This window comes from Alternaria alternata (genome assembly GCF_001642055.1).
Source record: "Alternaria alternata strain SRC1lrK2f unplaced genomic scaffold CC77scaffold_4, whole genome shotgun sequence".
In the NCBI taxonomy this organism is placed as follows: domain Eukaryota; kingdom Fungi; phylum Ascomycota; class Dothideomycetes; order Pleosporales; family Pleosporaceae; genus Alternaria; species Alternaria alternata.
Genome location: NW_017306193.1, coordinates 1,169,692 through 1,195,516, shown reverse-complemented (window position 1 = coordinate 1,195,516; position 25,825 = coordinate 1,169,692). Strand labels below are relative to the sequence as shown.

Here is a 25,825-nt window from a genome sequence, read left to right as displayed (position 1 = left end):
AAAGGCACCATAATGGGATTGCTGCATGTTACATCATTGTGAACACAACATAGTTTGTAACGAATACCTTCAAAATGCATTTTGGGTACGGCTTCCAAAAGGATCAAGCTGCTTTAGCAGGAATTGCATGAGAAAGACCAGAATCAGACTGCTTGAAACAAGCACCATTACGTTCAGCAAGTGCCTTGGTATTACATGGAGTCAAGCATGCGAGCTATCAGCATCGTGAACACAGTTTTGGAAGTCTCGGCTTTGAACATTTGGGAACCAGGACGTGGCCCTATTTATTTTACGGACCAGACACCGCAGAAATCGAAGTGCCATATCATGCATACATGACGAGTGTGGAAAGACCCTGAATATTCATCGCTCATTGACTCCCAAACCGTGCCCATGCCTTGACCGTTTTCTTCGCCGGAACATCATCTCCTCGTACATCCTCTACTCCTCAGAGGCAGTGATGGCCTTGCGGACGGCGCGGCCACGCTGCCTGGAGTTCAATCGGCGCTCGAGGGTCTGGGGGGACTTCTGGACAACTTCGGCGGCCTCGGTGAGGATGAGCTCAATGTGGGAGGGGTTGCTCATGTACGGGTTGATCTAGACATGTTAGAGGAGACCGCGACTGTAGACGCTAGTGTACGTACACGACCGTGAGCACGGTAAGTGCGCCTTCGCTGCTTGGGGGCCTGGTTGACCTGGATGTGCTTGATGATCAGGTTGGAGGTGTCAAGACCCTTGGTGTCGGCGTTGGCCTCGGCGTTCTTGAGGAGACCGATGAGGATCTCAGCGGACTTGACGGGCCAGCGGGCCTTGGAGACACCGAAAGCCTTGCCTGCTCAAGTCAGCCCATGTTCCTGCAATCGCCAACATCGACTCTGTTTCCATGCCCAAAGCTCCTCCCCCAGTGCAATTTTCCATCTGTCCACAGTGCGAATCGGGTGCAGGGCTACTCACCCTGAGCAGTGCGTCCAGTGCTGCCGGCGTACCGCCTCATGGGGATAGCCTCCTTGTGCTCCAAGACATTTCCGAGGTAGGTGAGGGCGCGGTCGAGCTTCCAGCCGTTGACAGCCTGGGCAGTCTCGCGGGTGTTCTTGAAGGATACGCGGAGGTAGCTGCCGCGGGCGCGAGCAGACTTTGCGCCGTCAATGGAGGAGGCACCGTAGCGAACCTGCAACAATTAATCCCATGTTCGGTGCGTGCAGCGTTGGCACTGAGTATCGCGACGGCAGACGTACCATTTTGTCGAGATGTGCTGTTGTTGTTAGTAGACTGGCGACGTGAAGGGAAATCGAAAATCCATTGTGGTTTCCGGGTGCATTCGCTAAGGAATAGTGGGCCGCTTGTGGCTGCGACACGTGATTGGCCGCGCAGAATATGGCGCTAATTAGAAAAGTTTCAATGGTGAGCTCGAACTTCACCTCGAAGCTCTTCAGCACCCATACCGCGACATACCGTATCCACAGCCACTTCAACGCGCACAGTCAACGCGCATCTAGTGGAACAGATCACGCAGAGGTACGTTTGCCAGTATTCATGACCTATTACATCAAAGCTAACTCTGCGCAATAGCTTTCGCATCCCATAACCTACTCGAACTATCCCGACAGTTATAAGCAATGGCTTTCACACCTAGGTACGATTTGCGCACGCCTCGAATCTTTATCGCGGAATACATCTTGCGCGAATCACGCCATATTGAGCGACATGCTATCGGATAGATACTGTATATCTTGACGTTTGCCTGCTCAACATGCGCGTTTTGCCCTACGGAGAAGCTCTTTTTTCCTTGAGTCGCACCCATGCAGATTGCATTCTGAGTGTGTTCGCTATGTTACAATACAGCGCAAGCTTGACATAACATATAGCGAATGCCTCTGGATTGCTTTCCAGCTAGGGTGCAACCTTGACGATATCAGCTTCTCCGGACTTTTCCCCGATCATCCATTTGTAGCGCAGCTCTAACTTTGAACAGAGGCGGTCGTGGCGGCGGCGGACGTGGTGGAGGTGGTGACCGTGGAGGTCGCGGTGGCTTCACCCCCCGAGGTGGTCGCGGCGGATTCGGCGGAGGTCGCGGCGGTGGTGACCGTGGCGGCCGTGGAGGTGGCCGTGGAGGTGGTGGTCGTGGTGCCCCCAGAGGCCGTGGCGCTCCCCGTGGAGGAGGCCGTGGCGGAGCCGGAGCTCGTGGAGGAGCCAAGGTCATTGTTGAGCCGTGAGTACAACCTGCCCAAATTGCGTAGTGCACCTACTGACCACTTCTCCAGCCATCGCCACGCAGGTGTTTTCGTCGCTCGCGGAAAGGAGGATCTCCTTGTCACCAAGAACTTGACCCCCGGAGAGTCCGTTTACGGCGAGAAGCGCATCAGCGTTGGTGCTAGCACCGCGCCCAAGGACGGCGAGACCGAAGCCCCATCCAGCACAGAGTACCGTGTCTGGAACCCCTTCCGCTCCAAGTTGGCCGCTGGTATCTTGGGTGGTGTCGACAACATCTACATGGGCCCTGGCTCCAAGGTCCTGTACCTCGGTGCCGCCTCAGGAACATCAGTCTCTCACGTTGCCGATATCGTCGGACCTGAGGGAACCGTTTTCGCTGTTGAGTTCTCCCACCGCTCCGGTCGTGATCTCATCAACATGGCCACTCACCGCACCAACGTCATCCCCATTGTTGAGGATGGTATGTCACTTCCCACTCTTCTCTTCTCGATAGTCGCTAATATGATCCACAGCTCGTCACCCTCTGAAGTACCGCATGCTCGTCGGCATGGTCGACTGCATTTTCGCCGACGTTGCCCAGCCCGATCAAGCCCGTATCGTTGGTCTCAACGCCGGACTCTTCCTCAAGGTTGGAGGTGGTATCGTCATCTCCATCAAGGCCAACTGTATCGACTCTACTGCTGCCCCCGAGGCCGTCTTCGCACAGGAAGTCACCAAGCTGCGAGAGATGGGCATCAAGCCCAAGGAGCAGCTTACTCTTGAGCCCTTCGAGCGTGACCACGCCATGGTTGTTGGTGTTTACCAGCGTTCGCAATAGACGGAATGTGAGCCGTAATAGGCTGACGGCGCTTTTCTGATTTCAACGATGCATGCATGTGGTCATATACCTGTACTTTGACGGAACTTGGTGTTCTCAGGCGTCAGGAGGGACTTGGTTGTCATGTTTTGATAAAAGATTTATGGATGCGATTTGAACGTTCACTCAAAGTGCCGAGTGCACCAACATGGTGATGTGTTCTTCATTCCCATGGCTAATCGTCGCTCTTTTTCATGCCATGTCCCCTCCTCCAATATCGTCTGTTTCCTCTTTAGGGTTTCGAAGCTACGGTCTATGGTTTTATTGCCACGTATATAATACAAGGTATTGTATCCTAGGTCAGCCTTTCAGAATAATGGTTTTGAACTTTACGATCTCTTGCAGCGCCCACCGTGGCGACAAGCGATATGTTGAGGCGTGACGTCAGACCAACGTACTTAAACAAACAACACCTACGCAAAGTTCACCCCGCGAACACGTCTCCAAACCATATCACACCAACCCCACACTTTCAGATTCTCAGAATGGCAGCCCAAGCACCAGCGATATACAAAAACATCATAATCTCTGGCGGGGCCCGAGGGATTGGTCGAGCATTGACTCGGATGATGCTCGAAGCTGGCCACCACGCCTACATCTTCGACATCGATGAAGACGAGCTCGAGCATACTACCAAGGTTCATCTCAAACAGTACTACGCCGACGGCAGGCTTGGTTCGGCGATCTGCGACCTTCGCAATGTCGACGACATTCGTGCCAAAGTCAAAGAGGCGGCCAAGTTCTTTAATGATCGTATTGATGTCCTGATCAACAACGGCGGTATCGCAAGTCCACAGTGGAGGGATGGCAAGACTATGGAGGACCTCTCGACCATCGATGAGTGGAAAGCGTACATCGACACCAATCTTACTGGCCCTTTCGCCATGTCTCAAGCTTGCATTCCGTACATGAAGGCACGAGCATCTGATTTCGAGCATGGTGCGCATATCCAGAACGCGAACAATTCCAGTCCTGCAGGTCCATGCATCATTCACATTGGCTCCTTCCGTGCACACCAGTCGGATCCAAACCAGGAGGGGTATGCTTCAAGCAAGGCGGGTCAACTTGGGTTGATGCACTCAATGGCAATCAGCCTAGGTAGCCTCGGTATTCGAGTCAATCTCATCGCACCTGGACGCATCAAGGTTGCACATGAGAGCAAAGAAGGTGACGAGAACGGTGCGGACTGGGCAGGTCAGATCAGTGAGAAGGACGTGTCTGATCACCCGACAAACAGAGCTGGAAGACCGAAGGACATTGCCGACGCTGCACTGTATCTCATCGAGGCAGGCTTCGTTACAGGACAGGATATCACTGTCGACGGAGGAGCACTACGGAAGAAGAATGCCTAAGTGTGTGACAAAGTCAGTATTCGAAGGAATGTATAGATCCAACATGAAAACCAAGGGATGATACGCAGTTGCATAATTGATACGAAATACCCAACGAGAGTAATGACTTTTTCGAGATGGAGTGATGAATGACAAGAACAAAAGTGACGCGGAACCGGTCCGCTCGATCTAGCTCGCACGGGCCTCTGTTCGCCTAAAAATCATTGACGCATCGCAATAGAGTGACGCGCATCGCTACGACTCATTGCGTCCGCTCTTTGTTTCGACAAGCTGTACATAGTTACTTCTCGTGTCTGTTGTTCTATTCGTCAAGTTGGCTTCCAAACTGAGCGCCACGAAGCGTGCTACGACCATTACGACTAATGTCCGGTTCTTTGCATCGCGCCCACGTTGCGTTCGGCTTGTAGCGCATACGAACTACGCTGCTTTTACGCTCCACTCAAGACGTGCCCCTGTACCGAATCGATCCTGCCTTCTCTTCCGAACCTTTGCGACTAGTACTCCGCGCTATTCAGCTCTCGATGCCTTGACGGATCTTGCAATTGCACACCAAGAGAAGACCAAGGCCCATGATCCTGCAAAACCAAGGATTCGCACTCGTTTGATATACTGCGATCGAGAACGGGCCCAAGAGGATCAGTACGGAACGAAAGACCATACCCGAGCTCGATCCGTACCAATTTCATGCCAACCCGCGCAGCAACCGATCCCCGAACCGCCCGAACTCGAAAGTATACAGACAAAAGCTTCCACGGGTAGTAGTAGTAGTAAGGCCACCTGGAGCAGAAACATGTCGTGCAGCATCGAAATCGTCACAACGCCTACGGCTGACACGCCAGGCACAACGCTGGTGCTGCGAACGGCGACCAAGCACTATGTTTTCGGTAATCTGGCAGAGGGTACTCAACGGGCAATGGTACAGCAGGGCACACGTCTGCTGAAGGCCCAGGATTTCTTCTTGACGGGAAGGGCAGAGTGGAAAAATATGGGCGGGTTGATTGGCATGATGCTCACATTGGCTGACTCGAGTACGAGCTCTTATACCACAGCCATGGAATCGTTTCGTCAGGCTCAGGAGCGGGGAAAGAAAGGCGAAGCGCCACCAAAACCGCACTTTGACATATACGGACCGCCGAACCTAAAGCATACACTAGCAACATGCCGGAGATTTATCTTCAGAAAGGGCATACCGATCAATGCTACCGAATATGTGAAGCAGTCGCCTGAGAAGAACGAGGATGGTGTCATAGTCCCGACCTGGGAGGACGCAAGTATCAAAGTGTGGGCCATGTCAGTATCGCCGAGCGGTTCTGAACCTGATAAAAAAGCGGAAGCTGAACTGGAAAAGCGGCAAAAGCACTTTGACACACACTTGAACACGTTTGACGAATTTCAAGCTCCTGAGAACGAGAGTCCAGAAGACCGCGAAGCAAGATACGGAAAAATACGGACGGCGACTATCAAGTACATGTTTGACTCGAATTGGAGGATGGACACACTTGTAGAACGACATATCTCCGAGGTAGAAATGCCTGCAGCCATATTCGTTCGTAACCCCAACACACACGGATACGAGCCCTACCAAGGTCCAAAGCCGGGCGGCCCAGATCCTCTTCCCGATATCACCGTCTGGACCCGGACGCCGTGGCCTGGCGCTACCATTCTGGCCCTTCCACCAACTAGGCCAGCGCCAGAATGTGTGTCGTATATTGTGCGGTCGCTTCCATTTCGTGGTCAATTCGATGTCGCACGTGCGAAAGCGCTAGGTGTTAAACCGGGGCCTGATTTTGGAAAGCTGACCAATGGCCAGTCAGTACAGAATGCGAATGGAGAGACAATAACCCCAGAACAGGTTGTCGGAGCTGACAGGCCTGGTCAAGGTGTTGCCATCCTGGACATTCCCTCAGTTGCGTACGTTGAAAGCATCCTGCAGCGAGAAGAACTTAGCTCTCCAGAAGTGATGACTGGCATTGGAGCTATCGTTTGGATGCTGGGTCCAGGCGTTGCGGGCCATCCGACTCTTGTTGAGTTTATGAACAAGATGGACGGTGTGGAACACGTAATATCGTCTCTGGATACTGCGCCAAATCGCATTGCAAATGACTCAGTAGCGGCGCAGGCTACGCGTCTTGGACAGATCGACCCAACAAGATATTCTACGCCCGTGTTCGACAACACTTCTCTACCACAAAATAGTCTGTATAGGACTGGTACGTCAGCAGTATCGCTGTTGTCCAAAGGAGCCATCGCCGCTGACCGGGGCATGTCCTTTACACTCATGCCGAAGTTTGTCTTGAAGAAGGACACTGCTTCCAAGCTCTTCGTTCCTAATGAGATACAAAATGAGACCCCACCAGAAGTCCTGGAGTTGGCTAAACAGGCCCAGGCAACTGTGCATAGCAACCGCGCAGACATGCTTATGTGGAAACAGCTATTGGCACGTCCTGACACTGAGGTTACGACTCTCGGAACAGGTTCTGCTTTGCCGTCTAAGTACCGTAACGTGTCTGCCACTTTAGTACGGGTTCCTGGTATTGGCAACTATCTTCTTGATTGTGGAGAGAACACACTTGGTCAACTTTCAAGAGTCTTTCCCTATGAAGAGCTCATTGATATCATCAAGAACCTGCGGATAATCTGGATCAGTCACCTACACGCTGATCACCATCTGGGTACAGCGGCGGTAATCCGTGCATGGTACCAAGTAGTACACAATGCCGTCCCCAACTCCGAGTCCCTCGATACTTCCGCGAGCAACATAAACACTAGCGCATACGGTCTTTCTGTAATATCACACAGTGGGATGCTACAGTGGCTCAGCGAGTACTCTGCAATCGAAGACTTCGGATACAGCCGGATCCTCCCTCTTCAAATCACCGCCAATGAACCACGGAAGAGCTCGACATTATCCATAGTAAACTCGTTCGGAAAAGATGTGTCTGAGAACCCGATCGTGCAAAGAGAGGACTATGAGCGCCTGTTTGGGTTCCAAGACATACAAGCGGCTAAGGTAGCACATTGTAACGGAGCCATGGCTGTTTCAATGACTTTCCCGAGCTCGCCATCAGATCCCAAAGACGTAAAGCCACTCAAAGTCAGCTATTCGGGTGACTGCAGACCGAGCTACCACTTCTCCAAAATTGGAACTGACACGACTGTCCTCATTCACGAAGCAACTTTCGATGATGAGCTCCAAGGTGACGCAAAGGCGAAGAAACATTCCACCACGTCCGAGGCTTTGGGTATCGGCGCGCAGATGAATGCTAAGGCCGTGGTGCTCACGCACTTCAGCCAGCGATACCAGAAAATTCCCGTCTTACAGACCGTCACCGACGGTGAGGAAGAGGACCCTCTACTCAACCCCAAAGAAGTCGCCGAAGACGTTCCCATGGAAGACGAAGAAGCCGAAGTTGACCCCACTATCGAGAATGCAGACAACATGGACATGCACCCCACTATTCCATCTTCCACAGCACCAGCTCCAGGCCCTGCGAAACCGATCCATTCGCTCACACATGAAACCTCGTCTTCGCTCCGCGAAAATGCGCGTGTCATCAAAGTACGCAACAAGGACATGAAGGTCGCCATCGCATTTGACTACATGCGCGTCAAGATTGGTGAAATTTGCGAGCTGGAAAAGTTCAACGATGCACTGAATGAGCTACTTGTCAAGGATGAGGACGCGGACGGCGCACTAGAGGGAGCTACAAAGGGCGCGAATGGCAACGGGAAGAGAGCGAGTGAGGACGATGGCGAGGGCAAGGAGGGTAAGGGAAAGAAAAAGCAGAAGAAACAGAAAGAGAAGAGCAAGCGGAACAACTGAGTTGCGCTGGAAGTGATATTCATGAGTCACGGTATCGATGTAAAATATATGTAGAAATCAAGGCGTCTGATGTGTGTCTAGAACGGCTCGAAGAAATTTTCTCATGATGCCTTCCACGATCTGTGTATAGAGCTTGTCGCCACTGACTCCAATGCAACGCCGACATTAGCAAACTCCGTAATACACCGGGTATCGTGCGCAGTATTTCCGAAACAAAAGAGAATGTTGGGCGGTACAAAGTATCCGACCATGCAATTCTAAGCAAACAAGACCCTCTCGCCCCAAGACTTTCGGAGAAGGAAAGCGGCGTGCCGGATATCTTGTAGACTACCCCCGAGGATAGTGAGCGCGTAGTAGGTACCAGGTTACATGTGCACCTGATCGCAGCTGTGTGAGCGTTATGACGACTCCCACCTAGCCGCTTGCTTCAGCCGGTATCTTGTTTGTCCCAGTTACCATCGGTACTCCCGAGAAGCATCTTGAAGATATTGCCGGTGGAGGGCTCTGTATCAACAATGTCTCTAGGCACTTCGTAGTACTGCTTCTGATCGTTGTCGAGAATATCCAGGCGCTGTCTCCCAATCTCATTGTCTCCAAATCGGATGAATTGGATACCAACATGTTCCAATCTACCAGTCTCCCATAGGTGGTTGACTAGGCGAGTAATGTGGTCCTGAACCGTGGAAAGACATTCTTGACCCTGCGACCAAACACCGTCCGTGAGGATGTAAATATTGACTGGGGGCTTCTCCTCTACTCGCGAAGACCAAGATGATCTTTTGTTCATCTGGGTTCGATAGTAATTCGGGAGGATCTTGTTGAGTGCTATACCCATCTGACACTGACCACCAGGTTTTACCTTTTCGAAATTCTTCATGAGTCCATTACGGTGTTTTTGGCGGTCGTCATGCTCACAACTATTAGCGAACCGTAACTCAATACCGTCTGGGTCTTTAGTTTTGACCAGATAGGCTAGAGCCTCGAAGACCCTCTTGACCTCTTTCCAGTGTTGGTGCATTGACGCCGAATCATCGATGAGAAAAATCTGATGCCACTCAGTCAGCGAGGCCGTCATAAGCCACTCATTAGTATTGACGTACCTGATCTCTGCCATGCAATCTTTTCAACCACTCTTGACCTTGTAGAGGAGGCGTTCTCGCGTCCGCCTTCTTCATGCGTATGTAATTTAGAGCTTTATCAACGGAAGCTACTGGAAGATCTCTCTGGCCGACGGGTGCGCTAGAATGTTGAAACGAACTGTTAATACCAGATACCGGAGTCTGCTGCGGCACGTCTATAGTGTGTCGAGCCATTACGTGAAGACTTTGTCTCGAAATATCTTCTTCTTCGATACTCAAGGCTGTGGAGAATGGACGAGCGCCAGGGTTTGTACTGATCGTTGCACGTCGATCCGGACGGTACGTTGAACGCCCTGGCGACTCGTACGATGACTGTATGGGAGGTGTGCCAGTCGTCACCAAGCCCAGCCCAACTGGCAGATCTGGAGGCAGTTGGACGGGCATAGAGTATCGAGCATTGGTGGTGGCTGTGGGCGGGGCCTCTAACTCTATAGCTCGTGTAAGGTCTTCGTATACTCTCAAAGCATCTGGCCTCCTTGAAGGATCTTGGGCCATCATTCCACCAACGATAAGGACGACGCGGCTAACGATATTATCAATGTTTGTCCGGCGCGCATGGCAGGCTTCCTTGTGCACGTCCTTTACGACATCGAGAACTTTTGTAGTATCGTGAAAGCAGCCGCTATAACCTGTTTGCGCAAGGGAGGGAATATCAGCAGTTGCTTTTATTCGCCGTTCGTTGTAGTCGATCAACCCGTTATAACCAAATACGGACCATACTGCGGCTTCACTGATCACGCAAGCCAAGGCCCAAATGTCTTTGCTTGGGTGTGCTTGCTTGATGCTTTGTTGTCTGAACCTGTCCTTCTCACCACGAAAGTATTCGGGCGCACCTTGAGGATCAGTTAGAATAGAGTAGACCTGGGTCTCGAACGACAACGTACTATACATCTTCGTGCCGTGCACATCGCGAAGTTGTGTCTCGTCAGAGTCGTCCGCTAGCACAAACCCAGCGAGTCCAAGATCTATGAGTTTGTAGGAGACATCGAACGGGCTGTCGTTGTTCATCTCTGAAACAAGAATGTTATCCGGTTTGATGTCGTTATGTAGCCTTCATAACTAGATCAGCTTGAGCCAAGGATAGAAAGAGGTTAAGAATTTTACACCTACCCTACTCTGTACGAACGATGGTTGTGTGAATCAGGAAGACGGTGTATACACGATATTGGCTTTACGAGCTGTATGAAATTTGTCCAGAACTTCAATATGTCGTTCGCTGATGTTGGCGGCTCGGTACGTTTGAAAAATTCTGTGAGGGTGCCGCCGCTAACATATTCGCGCAATATGTAACAGGTGTCGCCCTGTATCCAAGAACCATAGAAGCGCGCCATATTTTGCATTGCATTTTGTCCACTTGAGTGGCTCAGTAAGGTCCTGTAAGCCTCTACCTCGTTATCATGTAACCTTGTATTGTCCGATCGACACGATTTCAGGATGAAGACGCTGGTAGGGGGATGATGTGGTTCGTCCTTATCGCACAGCAGTCAGTGGCTTACTATATATGCTTGGACTTGTATGCGCTCAGAACTTTGACCTACTGGGAAAAGGTGGTTATACTCCTCAAATAACTCGACCCTGAAGATAGTCGAGTCCGATCCCTCCTTCAGCGGGTGTTTTTTCCTGAAGGGTACAACCTCGTTCGCGTGTAGCCTCGTGTCATTCAACCGGTCATACACCAGCCGTTTCGCGCAGAATTTCCACTGCGTCTCGTTGAATTGAGTGAATATGACTTTGCAGACTTCCGGCCATTCGTCGCGGCTAAGGAAAGGCAATCTTTCGTCTGCCAGCTGGTCGTGCTGAATAAACGTCGTTATGTATACACCCTGTTTTATCGAAAGAAGGATCGAGAATACGACCAGGTATCTTTCCCGGACTATGCGCTCATAGTTGGGCGAACTAGCGACATATAACAAGAGCTTCCGCACTCTGTCTGCAGTAAGGTAGGTTTGAAGCGCGCGTGTTGACACGATGGGCCGGGTGCCTGTTGGTGAAGTATCAGCTATGGCGAACCACTTGCACTTCTCTACGTGCTTGAGGAAATCAGAGAGTTCGCAATTGGTGCCGGGCGCCATGGTGATCGTTAGGGATAGCGCGCATCAGGTAGTCGCGGTCGGTATCAGTCGCGCCGGGTACAAGAGCGGATCGGCAGGAGGAGCAGCACGCATGAAGCTTGGAACGTAAGCTGATATCGAGTTCGAAGATTTCGCAAGCGCGTGCTGCGAGGCTGAAGTTAAGGCCCCAGGAGCTGCTCTACGGTGGTTCGCTAAGCAATGCGATCAAGACGGAACCCCAGTGCCCCGCCAAAAGCTTCAAGCCACAATCTACCGGACCTGCATCACCGTGGCATCGTCCTCGTTGAGGCTGCCACTATCCAGTTGAAATCATACAGTCTTTCTTGCAGAAGACGCGACGAAAGACAAGGAGAGTCATTAGAAACAACAGACCGACGGATCCAGGAAGGATGACAAACAGTCGGACTGATCAGCCTGGACGATTACGAACGCAAACCTCCTACGATGAGTCTATGTCGACGAGTGCAAACAGATACGTCCTGGCAACGAGCAGTGATGAATATTTGGAGGGTTAGACGGCAGGAATGATCTTCCTTGTGGGTGCGACGTTGGCTTTAGGTCAAACGGGTTGACACAGCGTGGATCCGCCAAGACGCACCGGTCCACTACTGACCATGGCCTATGATTCAGGTTTGACACGCTTTCAGCTTCTAGTGGCTATCACAATGATCTTTGTCCCTGGACGCCCGACTGCATCGCTATACTAAACTGCGTCACCAGTCAAATTAAGTCGTATCTATGCTAGACTACAGAACATACTTTGCGGTGCGCAACAGCATTGGCAGTCCAATTCGAACGAGACACGGTTTGAAATTGCCTTTACAATATACACGTCTAGGAAGATAGAGGATGTCGCCCCTTTGTAAAACAATCTTGGCCGATCTAATGATTGGACAACCCAGGATATCAAGCCTCACCAGCTGCTTCGGACCGATCATTCTGTCTAGTTTCTCTTCTAGCCAAGCAATAGATGACGTACCACGCGATAAAGGTCATTGCTGTCGCAGGCAGGGCAACCTTCAAGTATAGCTTCAGACCCTGTATTTGTAGTTCTTGTTCGCCATTTTGGAATTTGAGGATATCGGTGCTCATGAAAGTCTGCTTGGGATCAGTAGATGTACGGACCCAAAGCACTTTACCGATCACTTACAGCGATGAAGGTTGCTGGAAGGAAGAAAAGAGTTACAGTGGTGATCACTCTCATTGAAACTGTCTCTTGCTTTGTCTTCATGGCAAGGTCTTGCATCTTCAGAGTCATTGTTTCCATGCGAGCTGCGCATTCTCGAGACTCTTTTGCGTAGAATTCGCTCGCTTTGGAGCTTCGATGTTGCAATATACCGCTTACCTGTGTGATGCCGTATTAGTGTATGTCTATGCTATAGTGCTGTCTTTCTTGCTGCTCGTTTTTTGGAAAGTGCTTGGTGGCTGCATTACTGCTAATAGCTGCGGCCTTCCTTGTTGATTTCATAGGCCTAGCCTGGGTATTTACCAGAAAATTTCCTATATTAAGGATAGAGTTCGAGAGTATAGTACTTACCAAAGTCTTTCGGTTGGCCAAGAGGTGTAGCAGAGTCTCCGTCCGCGACTGCAGCATGCGTAGATCTTTTTCGACCCCAACTACGCCTTTACAAAAGTGATGAAGGCTGGCTCTGCAGTCATCACGAACTTCTTGAGGAAATTCTTTATGCTTTGTGAGTTCTTCGTACTGCAGCCTCAGCTGCTCAAGAACATCTGTGTTCAGCTTCAATACAAGCATAGCTTCCTGTGCCTTCTCTTCAATGTGTTGTATGTCTTGAAGATTTCTAAAGGTGAATATATCAGGTGTCTTATCCAAATCACTGGAGGAAAAAGACGGTGGTAGCTCTGGAGGCGATAACCTTTCAGAAGATGGTAACAACCGCTTTTCATCTCCAGATATCGGGTTGTCGTTGGTCGTGTCAAGACGCCACGGCCGTTTCAGTGAACTACGAAAATCGTTTAGAGCTGAGTTCCATCGTCTCGTCTTTGGAGGAGAGTTCATTGTTGGTACCGATGTCCACAAGCTGTCATCAACATTGCCCATCGGCGATTGTGTATAGGGATGTGGACTTGATTGCATAGTATTTGATCGATTCGGGGATCGTTTTGTCCAAACTGGTGGCAGTGTGAAAGATCGTGATGGAGGACTTGTTGGAGACATCTGTGATACGTTGCAAAACGGTCCCATGTTGGGGTGTGGACTTGTGGTATTTAGTGGTGAAGGCGATGACAATGGTGTCGGAGTTCTCTCAACTTGAAATGCCAATACTCCTCTCGTTAATGTCTGCAATTGATCTTCGAGATCGTTGATATACCATCTCCAATTCTCGCCGGACCAGTTGCATAGCAGAAGATGCGTATCAAGAGATGCTGCAAATGCATCGCCGCGAGAATTGAGAGAGCCTTCACCATGCATTTGCCTCTTGGACGTTTCAGTCACACGATTCTTGATATCCTTGTTTCCTTTGACGATGATCCAGGACATTCGCCCGTTCTCTACATCGAATGTATGATATACAGCACACTGGCGAATCGACCACGGTAACTTTGACTGACTTTGCGATGGTTCCACTGATCTTAGGTTATAACAGAAGCGAATGTATTTCCCCGAACGATCTAGTTCGGGCAGTACACAAGCTCTGTCATACGAGGCCAACAGGGATTCGTCTCTCAGCCCACTGAAATGGAAGTCTTGCGCGTGTTCCCTTAGTCCGAAGGGAAAGACGAAGTCCAGAAACGAAGGAGGCACCTGGTAGAATGTACACAGGAAGCTGAACATGTCGTACGTGATACGCAACGGTGCCCGGCTTTGGCCTGCTGTTAGAAATCTGCCGTCATCAGCTGGGTCTCAAAGAATAGTAACGTTCGCTAACATGAACCGACACCTTGGATCAACAGCCTCAGGCTTCATTAGTTGTTTAAAGCCTAAAATGAGTTCCAATTCGCGCTGATCCTTGATGCACGCCGAGCTATAGCCTTGTGCATGGTTAGAAGATCAAATCGCGGCTGGCGATAGACTGCTTACGATGGTCTGCTTCATGGTAATCGAGAAAATCAACTCCCACTCGCTTGTCTTGGACATCTCGGAAAAGATATTTGGATTGGTTCCTGAGTCGATCAAGGTATCCTGCCGTGCTGTGTGTGAGGGCGCTGCGCTGTGTAAGATTCTTCGGGTAGTCCTTGAACCCTTCACAAGATAGAACGAATTTGTCCATTACGACTACTAAAACCAATTGATGAAGTATGAAAAATTCGTCCCCGAGGAAAATGGGTAAACCAGGCTATATAACATCACTGGAGATGATCACAGCCCCGAGTCCCTAGTCCGGTGTGCTGCCCTAGACGAATGCCACCAAATCCTGCTAAGCCCCGCGCACGAGGATGTCAAGCATATAGCCCCACGTTCTCTCCGTCAACACCTTTCATCAATCGTCTTCCCATCGCCGTTCTTTAAGAGCATTTCGCTGATCCTGAAAGCACGTTAGGACCTGTATTAACACTGTGTATTAAAAATCTACCCATACAGAGGTTAATGATCTAGGAATCCAGAATCTGTATGTCCCATTGACGACCTGCAAGCCTTGCTCAGCCTACGCCATTTGAAACTTCTGGAAATCATACTTGGATGAAGAAGTTATACGACCCATACAATTCAGTCAAGTACGCTTGCAAGTCTGCCTGGTTGAGGCGATAGTCCGGAAATGTATCCCACACGTAAGACATCGAGTGCTAGGTATCAAGGAGGCAAAAGGGCAGCGTCGAGGCGTAATTGAATTCGGGGTTGATAGACAGTAATATGAAACCGGTGAAGAACGCTCCAGTTCCAAGGCAGTCTGAAACCTCTGTCCTTCGCATACCCACGGCTAACAGATATACACCTGACTGGTGTGTCCTACTGCGTGCGGCTCTGCTTGACTGGTATCATCAACAGTCCTCCAGATCCAGATCGCAAGGCTGTCTAGTTCGTTCGGATCTATTCAGCGAATGATACGATCTAGGCTTAATTACTTGATGCAAGCCGTGATAGATGCACCTGTAATGAAGGGTCATGAGATGACATATAGCAAGCTACTACTGGCCAGTCTGTGATTCCGGTGAATGTCAACAGCTGCGCGATTCAGCCATCATCCTCTAGTGTGTGTGCCCGATTGGTGAGGCTTGCTCTGAGCAGCATGAGGGCGGGGCGAGCGCCATGTGGTGATCTCAGCAGATGCCGGGGCAGACTTTGAACTCGATTCTGCCTACTTACACATGATTACATGCATAAGTGGCACATTACCTCATCCAAGCACTTCTTGAATGCAGTACATAGAGTCTACCTTCCACAAATTACTGCCTCGAGTGTAGGCTCCGTATCGCAGGGTTTCTGACCGAAAAGTAGCGACGGCGAAGTTGGTATCGAAATGTCTTTCGCACATCAGATTTCGATTCAGAACTGGGTCGATGGGATCATGGAAGGACAGTGATGTGGAGATGTTGGTTGTTGCAGCCATGTGTGCGGAGTGTGTCCGCTATGACGGAGCTACCTAGGTACCCCGCTAAGAGTCACTGCCCCACCAAAATTTTGATACAGTCTAAAGTCTTTGGCTTGTGAACGACGCACATATTGTCAGCTATTTTGATATCGCTCAAGAAACAAGACCTGTCCAGGGTTTTACTCAGCAAGCCCGTCGCGATGTCGAAGCCAAAAGACCTGCGCACACTTATTGATCTCACCAAAACCACGCAAGCACTCCTCACGCACTTCCAATCCTCTCTCGCGCCCAGCAAAGACACCACTTCGAAGTCCGATGCCTCAGCGACTGAGATAGCAAATCCTCTCGATGTCATTAAAGCGTCGACAACACTCCTAAAATCGCATTCAACCACGCTGTCGCTCCTCCTCATAAACCCACCTCTCACTCCCTCGGCCATCATAGCGAAGATTGGCGATGTGAGCTCAGGCCCGCTGAATAGCTTGGTGGCTGCCGCCTCATACGTACCACAAGAGGGTCAGAAGGGTGACATCGGGAACATAATGCGCACGGAAGTCAAGTCGCAGGTGAGGAGGTTACTGGGGACATGGGGAGAGGTTCTTGTCATAATTTTGAAGATGGCAGAGAAGAGGCAAGATATGCAGGGCAAAGATAAAGGTCCGACTGAGAGCGAGAAGCAAGAAGTCTTGTCTTCCACTGGTGTGTTATGGGATGCATGCGACGCGCTGATAAAGTTGTGCGCAGACGGTGTTGTCGGACTGGTGGTCAAGAAGGCGCAGGAATTACGAGCAGTTCTGCTGGATGCGATCGAAGAGCTGAAAGAATGGGGGGAAGACGTTGGAGATGACGACGATGGAGCAGAAGGCAGCGACGATGAAGACGAGATCTTCGGCGCTTCGAACAAGATTGGCAAGGATGACAAGGAGTTAAAGCAACTTCTAGACACCAGTGTCAAGAAGCTGAAGATGGTAGGTATGCTATACCAAGCACTGGTCAAGAGGAGGTTAAAGACATATCCTGCGTCATCCATACTCGAACCAACTGCAGCCCCGGACGGCACCACCTCGACACCCTGCAAAAGGCTTGATGAACTTATGAACACCCTCAAGACGATACCCGAGACGGTCGACGACGTTGCAGGTGCATTCTATGATCTGGACGAAGATGAGGCGAAACAAACACTTGATAAATGTTGTGGTGAGGCTAAGAGCGCGATTGAGCTGGTCAAACAGAGTTGGAATGGTGAAGATGATGAGTTCACAATATGGTCTGGCAAGTGGATTAGTGCATTGGAAGCTGCCTGAACAGCATACGAAACCAATTGGCATCACAATGCTTTGACGCAAGGTATTTAGGATACGACAATTCAAACGAACAAGACGGTATCTATTGCGGTCCGACGTATAAGCGACCGCTGAATTACAAAATCTTAATTTACCAAGACGCGCCATCTCGATATTTCATTCCCCCTCCCAAAGCCAAAATCTCTCTACAATCCGAAAACAGCGGCCATACCCATGGCGACAACACCGTAGCTGGCAAGCTTGCCGGCAGCAGCGTTCTCGGTCTGCTCAGCGGCCTGGGAGCCAGTGGGGGAACCAGAGCCGCTCATGGTGCGGCTTCCGCTGACCTGGCTAGTAGATGCAGAACCGGTAGCGGCAGCGGAGCCGGAGGATGCTACTGCGGTAGGAATGTCGGAGAGGGTTACACCGGCGGCGCCGCAGAGGGAAGAGACGGCGGGTGCAAGGCCTAGGATACGATTAGGTATGGACATGGGATGGATGCATATAGAGGTATCAACGTACTGGAAATCTCAGCCGGTTGGCATCGCTCGGGCGCGCAAGTGAGGAGAGAGTTCTCAATGGCGGAACGACCGCTGGTGCACTGGCACTTGGTGTCTGTGACGCCACAGTTGGAACCAGGGAGAGCGGCGACGAAGCAGGGAATCTATTAACTATTGTGTTAGTTATACGTTTCGAATGAAGATGCACTGAAGTCGGCTCAAAAGATGTGGAGCTATCTCATTGCGATTACCGAAATCGCATCGAATCAACAATGAATGTGGAGAAGGTAACATACAGCGCACTGCGGGATACCGCTCAAATCCTGAGCACCAACGAAGGCAAGCGAAGCCGCAACGGCAAGAACGGTGGCCTGGAAACGCATCTTGATTATGTGGTATAAGTGGCTGTAGGGACTGCGGCAAAGGTAATATGGAGTATAGGTGAGATGTTCGAAGAGACGGGTGGATGAACAGGGTTGAGCGAGAAACGATGGGGAGAGAGGGACCTATGTACTGGTAAGAAGGGTAACAAATGTCTCAACTTAGTCTGGTCACCAATGCCTAGGTGCAAGCTTACTCCATAGGACAAGACTCGTGGAGATTAACATTGGAGTACCCGATGATCGTCTCAGGGATTGCCGCGATCCACCCTTACAGGCTGGGTTGACCATTTCCCCTCCCTTCTTCTCGACGTTCCTTGATCTGCACAATGCGTTTACGTTAGCTATACCATTTAGATGCGTGTATTTCGTCGAGTTACGAGGGCCGGACTGCGACCATGAGCCTCGCATAGGTGCGTGATATGCCTCGGATGAAGAGTTAGGTCGCAGTTAGAGTTTGGGATGGCGCCGAGCTTGCGGTCCTTTAGCGTTGGTCAGGCGGCGTGGTGGCACAGCAGTGGAGAAGGGTGGAGGGATCGCGTCCTTGCTTTTATCTGCGTCAACGCGACGGTGCGATTCTTACTCGCCGGACCAATCATCTTCCTTGCGGAGTTGTATCATTTATGTTTTGGCAGGCATGCTGCTGAGGCTCCGGGCTTCATTGTAGTGAATGTGGGGGATAGTGTACCCGATGAAAGCACGCTGCGTTTCTGGTAATTGTCTATTTCTCACGTATCCTGCCTGTTCTTGTTTGCTTTTACTGCATGACGACTGCTTCGGGCAACCTGCGTTCGCTGGTGCGGCACCAGATGCCGACCCTGCGTTAGGAAGAAGTATGTCGTCTTGGCATGCGGATGGGGAAGGTACCATCGACGGTTCGAACGGGTTAGTGGCGTAGCGCACCGCTATAGAGTGGGCTGCACATGCACAATATTCATCGGAAACAGCTTATCCATTTGTAGTGGCACTTTGCGCTCTGACGATATCGTGTTCAAGCCACAGAGGATGAAGAGATCTTTTTGCGCAAGATTGGGATCCACTGTCTAGGCAAAAAATGCCGATGGGTAAATGGTGAGTCCTAGTTGAGTTCGGCAAGGGACAGCCACGCGCGAAGGATCCAAGGATGCAGGTACGCGATAAGCGGCATGCAGGCTTAGATCACGATCCCTACCCATATCCCTTTTCTCCTCACACCGATCCTAATCTCTTCGTCGTGGTTGCGGAATCTAAATTCCCGTCTCCTTTCCTTCAAGCTTCTCTACGAAATCAATAGAACCACTCTACCTCGTCTCGAGCCTATCGTTCGTGAGTCGCTTTCTGGAGCGACGATCCAACGTTCTCGATTTCGCGCACGTCCCCTATTGCGGCGCCTGAAACACAAAGCCTGTGAGTCGCTCGTCCTTGCAGATCAGCAGTATCATGTCTCATATTGCTTCTGCGTGGCAATGGAATCATGCTTTCAGCTTTTCCAAATGTGATGGTGTCTGCGCCGTTGGTGATGCGTGATGACGGCAGCGATGAAACCGGGAAGGCGGCACGGTAAATGGATCAGACCAAACACTGAACGCGGGGGTTTCAGCATCATTGTGACCGTTGAATACTTTCCCACAGCCTGCGCTGTGTTGAGACAAAATGGGCGATGATGCAATTTGTCTCCAGTCGTTCCGATCGATAGACTTGAGACTAGAAAAGTTCTGCTCATGAGACAGATGTTGTGCGGTGTAATAGTTGCATTCAACACCATATTGGCTGACGCAAGTCCAGCAGCAGATGCTGAACCGGAAACCTAGCGAGCCCGTGAAAGGGCTGTAGTGACTAGCAGTACATTTCGACTCCGATAAACATGCAATCCTCCCGAACCCGACTCTACTGAATGTACTCAAACTTGTTTCAATGCGATTGCCAACCTCCAAAAACACCGTGTCCAGCCCGGTGAGGGTTGTAATCTAGCCAGAACCCTATCGTTGATCGTTAAAAGAGATCTTTGCAAAGAGAAGTCGCAGGACGGAAGGTATATTGCTGAGCCGGAAGCCAAAAAATGAAAAATGATTAAGGAAAGAAAAAGGCCGTGGTCGCAGACACGGCGAACCTATGGACTGAAGGCAAACAGACAGAGATAAGATTTTGCGAATGTGCCAAAAAAATCGAAAAAGGTTCGCTTTTGATCGCAAATATTGGAATGTCGACAGAACTGTCAGGTGTCAAATTCTTGAAGTGGCCATCTAAAACATGCCTCCTTCCATAGGCTGTTGGCTACCAGCAGGGCCGTTTGTAGGACGTGGAGGCGAGTTGTTGCGCATAGTGAACCCGTTTTGAGGCATAGCTGGAGATGGTCCAAACTGGCTCTGGGCGTTTCCACGTAGACTTCTGCCTTCGCTTGACGCCTTACGCAACCTGCCTTTTGGTTGCTGGGACTGGTTCATCAGTCCGTCAGACGAGTTTGTGCGGAGGGGCTCGCCGTAAGGGGCTCGCGGTGCCTCCATACCAGGCTGTACGGCAGGATCGTAAGGTGATGGTCCTGTCGGGCTTGAACTCTCACCGCGACCGAATCCAAAACGTCTCCTCATAGGGTTGATTGGCGGAACGGGCGGTGCGTCATTCTCCATACCATTCTTCAGAGAAGCACCAGCTGGAAGGTTGATCGTGTCAATAGAAGATGTTGTGGAGAGAAAGACAGGCTCTGAAATCTCAGACTTCGCGATTGACTTCTTCCGTAGCACTCCAGTCTTAGTCAATGGCTGCACAGTACTTGGGTTGAAAGCAGTTGTGCTGGGAGTGGTGGGGTTTGAGACGGGAGGAGTATGGTTGGCGGAGAACGGAGGTACTGGAGAGGTTGGGTGCGAGAAGGCGTTGGCGCTGCCATTATTGAAGCCACCTGGGGACGGTCGTGGAGAAATTGGTATTCCCGGGGAGAACTTGCCTTGTGGAGGAGGGAGGCGAGAGTTCTGGCTTGATCCAGTGTTGGTTTGGATGGGGTGAAGATGCTTGGATTCGAAGTAATTTGCTGCAGCAGTTTTACTGTTGCTACGCGATCGCATACGACCCTGAGAATCCAGTGATGGCCTTTCAGCAGGAAGTGGGGGTGTTGGATGAGCGACGTAACCAGGAAGTGATGGCATTGTATTAGGAGGATACGCGCCACGGGATCCCTCGGTCATCGCCTGATCGAGATCGTCACGGTATTGATCAGGGCGAGGGCGGCTTCGAGAGCGGCCTGATGATGTTCCTGAGCTTGAGCGCTCTCGTGTTGAACTTCTGGTCGATGCTTGTGGAGACCTGCCTGTTGGGCGACCAGTCCGGCTGCTTTCTGTTGCTGATCGCTGTCGATGTTCCAACTCTCGTTGTGCGTCCTGCTCACTTTGCTGCAGTACTCGAGACTGCTTTGGTCGCAGTGGAGGCACGTCACCTTGAAGGCCAACGAGCGAGGTGCTGCTAACATTCGCTGAAGTTCCCCCAAGAGCAAGCTTCCTCACCGATTTGTTTGAAACATCAACTGTGGCGAATGATTCCCGGCTCGACTTTGCACGGAGCATGTTCAAAGCAGTCTTCAATCCGCCTGAGGGTCCGCCAGGTGCTGGGCTTGTTGACCGACCTTCAGCCCTTGCACGAAGGCTTTCCTGTATTAAGCGCTGCCTCTGGGCGAGATCCCGCTGGAAAGCCTCGTGGTCAGCCTCTGTCTCATTGCTGGCAATTCGTTCGTGGGTCCTTCGCGGAGTAAGGTCCCAAGGAGCCGCAGGATTTGGTTCGGTAGCGCTCATGACAAGAGGTGTCGCATCCTGTCCGTTGATCGAATCTTCTGAGTTCATCTTGCCACTCTCGTCGCGGTACGGGTTGTCAATGTCATCCAAGTCCCATGGGTTGGAATGGCTGTAGGTCGATGGTGCGGGTGTGACTGATTCGGATCCTGGCTGGCGGCGTTGGAGGCCGAACTCTTGCGTATGGATGGCAAGTCCCATCGGTGGGCTCATCATTGGTGGGCCTGGTTCACCGTAGTTTGAAGACACATTGCTCATGTTACGGAGGTGCTGCCGTATCATTCCACTGAGTCCGCCGTTGTCAGGACCTAATGTTGGGGAGTCAACCTCCGTACCGTCCACCTTGACCGTCTCATCAGGACGAGGAGACGCTTCTTGGGTTAGCGCAGGGCTGTACGACGCAGGACCTGTCCGAGATACTTCTTCCTCAGATGTTGTTCGAGAGCGGAGAGCAGGATGCTCAAATATTGAAGGTGCAGGTCCAGTCGCCACAGGAAGGTTGTCAAATCGGCGGGTGGGCTCCATCGGATGAGGAACCGTCGGTTTGGGGGCCTCTTCCTCTGCATCACTGGAATCGGGCGAGCTGAAGAAAGTTGCCTTGTTGCTATCTGAGCGCTGACGTGGGACTTCTGGGAGACGTTGTGTTGGTGGTGAGCTCGGTGTTGCTGGGCCTGCGGTTCTCATTTGGCTTGCGGCAGCTTGAAACCTGGAGAATGCAGACGGTGCTTGACTGGGCTCAGCAGTCGACTCAGAGCTCGACCGCTCCTTTGCGTCACTTTCAGCTCGCTTGCGCCTCTGCTGTTCTGCACGCTCTCTCAAAGTAGGCTTGCGCGGCGGGGACTTTTCGACTTTATTAGTCGGTGTGCTGCGTCCTTCGCGGTCCTGTTGCATATGGCGCAAGCGCTCTGCATATTGCTCTTCGCTAAAAGCTGCCTTAGGTTTATTGAAAGTTCCCATGGCCGTGGCCTTGCCTCGATCATTGGGCTGAAGTGCTGCATTGAGAGTGTGTGCCTCCTCGCTGTCGCTAATGACGGGACTCGCCAGAGCCGGCGATTGTGGACGAGCGAGGACGGGACTCGACGCACCAGAGGAGTTATTCCTGCTCACGCCCGGGTATTGGAGCGAGTTTGGGCTATCTGAGCGGAAGCCTGGCCCTCTAGCGAAGCGATCGCTGAGATTGGTGGCAGACCGTGCTTGCGCTATGGAAATTGGTGGTGTTGATCGACCGGTTGGCGCACGTGCCCGTTGTATGGAATTGAGACGGTTCATGGCTGAGGACTGTTGCTCTTGAATTTGCTGGTCCAGTCCTTGATCGTAGAGTCTCCGTTTCGTCGTCGATTTACTGAGATCGGGGGATGTCATAGGGGCACCTGCGGGCGGGAAGGCAGGAGAGGACGCTGTTACGGAGTTGGTACCTTGTGATGCTATTGATGTCGCAGCCGTGGACGTACGCGTGTTCACTGTGCCCGAGTTGGTGGATGATGAAGTCTCCCTCTTACGACTGAGCTCCGTAGGGCTAGATGGCTCAGAATGCTGTCCCTCGTTTTCCTCCGCTTGTTGCCTCAGCCTTTCCTTTTCCTCTTGTCGAAGTCGTTGGTATGCTGACATGTTGACGTCGTCGTCGTATAGTGTCCGTCCAGTACCCTTAGCGTTACTGTTGGAGATCATGTAGATCTTCTGCCTTCCTCCAAACAAGACGTTGCCCTCGCCAGGTCTAGCTCTGCTCATCATGCTACCGGAGCCATCGTCGTCTCTGCTGCTGTCGAAGGAATTGGTTCGCTCGTTTGCAAAGGGCGGTCGAATAGAGCCATTGAGGGAGGAGACTTCGGCAATATCGGAGAGGCCACCAGGGACGAAACCAAACTCGTGGAGGCGTGATTGGCGTTTCGGTTGTAGTACACTGTCGTCGCTGGCCTTACCGATCTTGGAGTCTGGGTCGTCTTGCTCCTTCAACATGCTGAAGCGGGTAGATAGGCCAGGCATGATTAGACTTGTCCGGAAGTCGTCTGCCTTGGGAAGCGCGGCACTGAGATCGAACTCTGGTTTGGGCTCCTCCTGACCCTTCTTGCCCTTCTTTGTCTTCTTTGCAGCGGCCACATCCTCACTGCCATCCTTCTTCCTGTTCAGCCAACGATTCATGATGCCCTGGTAGTTATTAGCAAAAAGATTCGAACGCGCCATTGCATCTGGAGAAGGCAAGAGGCAACGGCGGGCGCCTTGGCAGTGTAGACGAGAGGAGGTATCTTCTTACTGGTGGCAACGATTAGACTGGATTATAGCGACGATTGTGCGCTAACCAATCTGGAGCGGACCTTGTCTGCGGAGGGTGGGCAGGCGCAGTCGAGCGATGAGTGGGGAAGGTGAGAGCAAGGCGACTCGGGCTGGGAGGAAAGAGCAGACGCGAACATGTAGCGGGGCCAAAAACAACAGTGCAGTCGATCGCGAGCAGTGTTTTTTTTGAAAGAGTGTCCTAGGCACGGGGGAATGTAATGTCGGCAAGAGGCGAAGGAGGAAGCTCGGGATGAAAAGGAAGACGTGCAGCGATTGCAGGCGTGCTTGGGCGCGGGCGTCTCTGGATGGCTCGGTTGGCGGCAAAAAGTACAAAACAATAGATTATAGCAAAAGTTAAGGAGCGTGTATAGCTGGAGACAACAGGTCAAGGAGTGAATGCACGCGCGCTGCGGAGTGCTGGCGTGGTGAAGGAAAAGAATGCAGAGAGCAGATCTCCCGACCGAAAAGATGCTTCGAGGAGCGGGTCGACGTGGGTATGCACTCTTTGGGCCTCTGGGGGAGTGACAAGCACACTCACATGGTACAAGGATCAATTTCCACTAGCCTCATTTCCGCGTCGTGCATGGGCGTCGCGGTGCAGGGTGAAGAGAGACGCCATAACGCGCGGGCCAGCATCCGCTCGATAGGCTGACTGAAGTCTGACGGCCATGATTGCGCCGCTGAGCCCAAAACCCGCGCCGTCCCAGGGGATGCGGGCGACACGCAGAGTGAAGATGCAGCGACGTGATCAAACGGTCATTTGCTAGCGCCGACGCTTCTTCCCCGTCATACCTGCGCCTTCCCTTGTCAGACGTCGCTCCTGCCTCCTCAGACGCGTCGCAGAGGCATTCTTTCCTTTTCCAATAACAAATGCGCACTCACCCCCACAGTCTCCAAGACACCCACGCACGTTCTCATGATAGCCCTTGGCCCGCCATATCCAGCTGCCGCAACGACAAAAAGTATCATGAACATGGCGAGGGACATTATGCTACCATGGCGCTCTGTCCAATCAGCGTCCTGCCCTGGGCGGTACCTTGCAGGCGTCGGGAGGGGCTGACCCATCCCTGCATCCTCTATGTAGCCTCCATCGACTTGCTTTTGTCGTCTTGCCGCGACCCATCGTCAGCTTTGCCTCTGCACCTGTCAGCTCTGCAGCTGCTGCAAAATATACTATCCAATCGCCAGCCTCATACATGGGTAGCCAAAAGTATGCGGGGAGGCGACCCAGAAGTACCAAACGCCCATCGCGTACCTGAAGCCGCTAACCTCGGGATGCACAATGAAGCGAGCGAATCACCCAGCCTCCTAGTCATGGTCCCGGTGGCCTTTTCTCACTTTCCCCTGGCCTAACCGCCTGCTGCTGTCATACCTCCCCTTTCCAAGTACTACCATCAGTGCAGAACCATGCTCGAGCACTCCTCCTGATCGACTCTCGAGCGAAACAACTCAATTGGTCTTCTGTTATCGCGATACCGGGCCCGGCCAGATTTGTATCCGTACACCTGGTCCAACTGTCGTGTCATCTCCCGTGTGGCCGTCTTTCTACCGTCAGCCCGCCCCTGTCTGCGGTTCCGAACGGGCATGCCTCCCCTTCTGCTCGGAACGTTGAAGGCTGATTGCCTAATATGAACGTCGGTGTTTTCTTCGCGTGCAAGCTGCACTACTGCATGTGCCATGCGGCCCATAT

General features: G+C 51.7%; 9 protein-coding genes across 9 annotated transcripts; 4 read left to right on the top strand and 5 right to left on the bottom strand.

Annotated features, from left to right (window-relative positions):
- Positions 1 to 441: 441 nt before the first annotated feature.
- Positions 442 to 1,440, bottom strand: CC77DRAFT_1058527 (60S ribosomal protein L17; the record flags this gene model as incomplete). The annotated part of the gene is made up of 5 exons (XM_018528142.1): positions 442 to 597; positions 645 to 832; positions 955 to 1,168; positions 1,236 to 1,252; positions 1,419 to 1,440. The coding sequence occupies 5 exons, from the start codon at positions 1,438 to 1,440 to the stop codon at positions 442 to 444; spliced, it is 597 nt and encodes a 198-aa protein (XP_018389455.1).
- Positions 1,412 to 3,232, top strand: CC77DRAFT_643685 (Fibrillarin). The gene is made up of 5 exons (XM_018532593.1): positions 1,412 to 1,515; positions 1,570 to 1,633; positions 1,973 to 2,209; positions 2,262 to 2,671; positions 2,724 to 3,232. Exons 2-5 carry the CDS (start codon positions 1,617 to 1,619, stop codon positions 3,026 to 3,028), a joined length of 969 nt encoding a protein of 322 aa, XP_018389454.1. The 5' UTR covers positions 1,412 to 1,515; positions 1,570 to 1,616; the 3' UTR covers positions 3,029 to 3,232.
- On the top strand, positions 3,152 to 4,540 carry CC77DRAFT_1017648 (short chain alcohol dehydrogenase). Its single transcript, XM_018524449.1, has one exon. The coding sequence runs from the start codon at positions 3,634 to 3,636 to the stop codon at positions 4,417 to 4,419; it is 786 nt and encodes a 261-aa protein (XP_018389453.1). The 5' UTR covers positions 3,152 to 3,633; the 3' UTR covers positions 4,420 to 4,540.
- A 669-nt stretch (positions 4,541 to 5,209) lies between these two features.
- CC77DRAFT_1038445 (ribonuclease Z mitochondrial precursor) lies at positions 5,210 to 8,402 on the top strand (the record flags this gene model as incomplete). The annotated part of the gene is made up of 2 exons (XM_018527113.1): positions 5,210 to 6,680; positions 6,894 to 8,402. 2 exons carry the CDS (start codon positions 5,210 to 5,212, stop codon positions 8,240 to 8,242), a joined length of 2,820 nt encoding a protein of 939 aa, XP_018389452.1. The 3' UTR covers positions 8,243 to 8,402.
- Positions 8,403 to 8,669: 267 nt separating this feature from the next.
- CC77DRAFT_1028922 (kinase-like protein) lies at positions 8,670 to 11,453 on the bottom strand (the record flags this gene model as incomplete). The annotated part of the gene is made up of 5 exons (XM_018526477.1): positions 8,670 to 9,287; positions 9,343 to 10,214; positions 10,266 to 10,432; positions 10,492 to 10,850; positions 10,920 to 11,453. The coding sequence occupies 5 exons, from the start codon at positions 11,451 to 11,453 to the stop codon at positions 8,670 to 8,672; spliced, it is 2,550 nt and encodes an 849-aa protein (XP_018389451.1).
- Positions 11,454 to 11,906: 453 nt separating this feature from the next.
- Positions 11,907 to 14,489, bottom strand: CC77DRAFT_643522 (hypothetical protein). The gene is made up of 4 exons (XM_018532592.1): positions 14,345 to 14,489; positions 12,991 to 14,299; positions 12,604 to 12,798; positions 11,907 to 12,551 (listed from the first exon to the last, which is right to left on the bottom strand). Exons 1-4 carry the CDS (start codon positions 14,380 to 14,382, stop codon positions 12,360 to 12,362), a joined length of 1,734 nt encoding a protein of 577 aa, XP_018389450.1. The 5' UTR covers positions 14,383 to 14,489; the 3' UTR covers positions 11,907 to 12,359.
- A 1,657-nt stretch (positions 14,490 to 16,146) lies between these two features.
- On the top strand, positions 16,147 to 17,250 carry CC77DRAFT_1028920 (hypothetical protein; the record flags this gene model as incomplete). The annotated part of the gene is made up of 1 exon (XM_018526476.1): positions 16,147 to 17,250. One exon carries the CDS (start codon positions 16,147 to 16,149, stop codon positions 17,248 to 17,250), a length of 1,104 nt encoding a protein of 367 aa, XP_018389449.1.
- Positions 17,251 to 17,435: 185 nt separating this feature from the next.
- On the bottom strand, positions 17,436 to 18,112 carry CC77DRAFT_1006224 (hypothetical protein; the record flags this gene model as incomplete). Its single annotated transcript, XM_018523400.1, has 3 exons — positions 17,436 to 17,695; positions 17,752 to 17,893; positions 18,026 to 18,112. 3 exons carry the CDS (start codon positions 18,110 to 18,112, stop codon positions 17,436 to 17,438), a joined length of 489 nt encoding a protein of 162 aa, XP_018389448.1.
- Positions 18,113 to 20,331: 2,219 nt separating this feature from the next.
- On the bottom strand, positions 20,332 to 24,003 carry CC77DRAFT_929395 (hypothetical protein; the record flags this gene model as incomplete). The annotated part of the gene is made up of 1 exon (XM_018534102.1): positions 20,332 to 24,003. The coding sequence occupies one exon, from the start codon at positions 24,001 to 24,003 to the stop codon at positions 20,332 to 20,334; it is 3,672 nt and encodes a 1,223-aa protein (XP_018389447.1).
- Between the last annotated feature and the right edge of the window lie 1,822 nt (positions 24,004 to 25,825).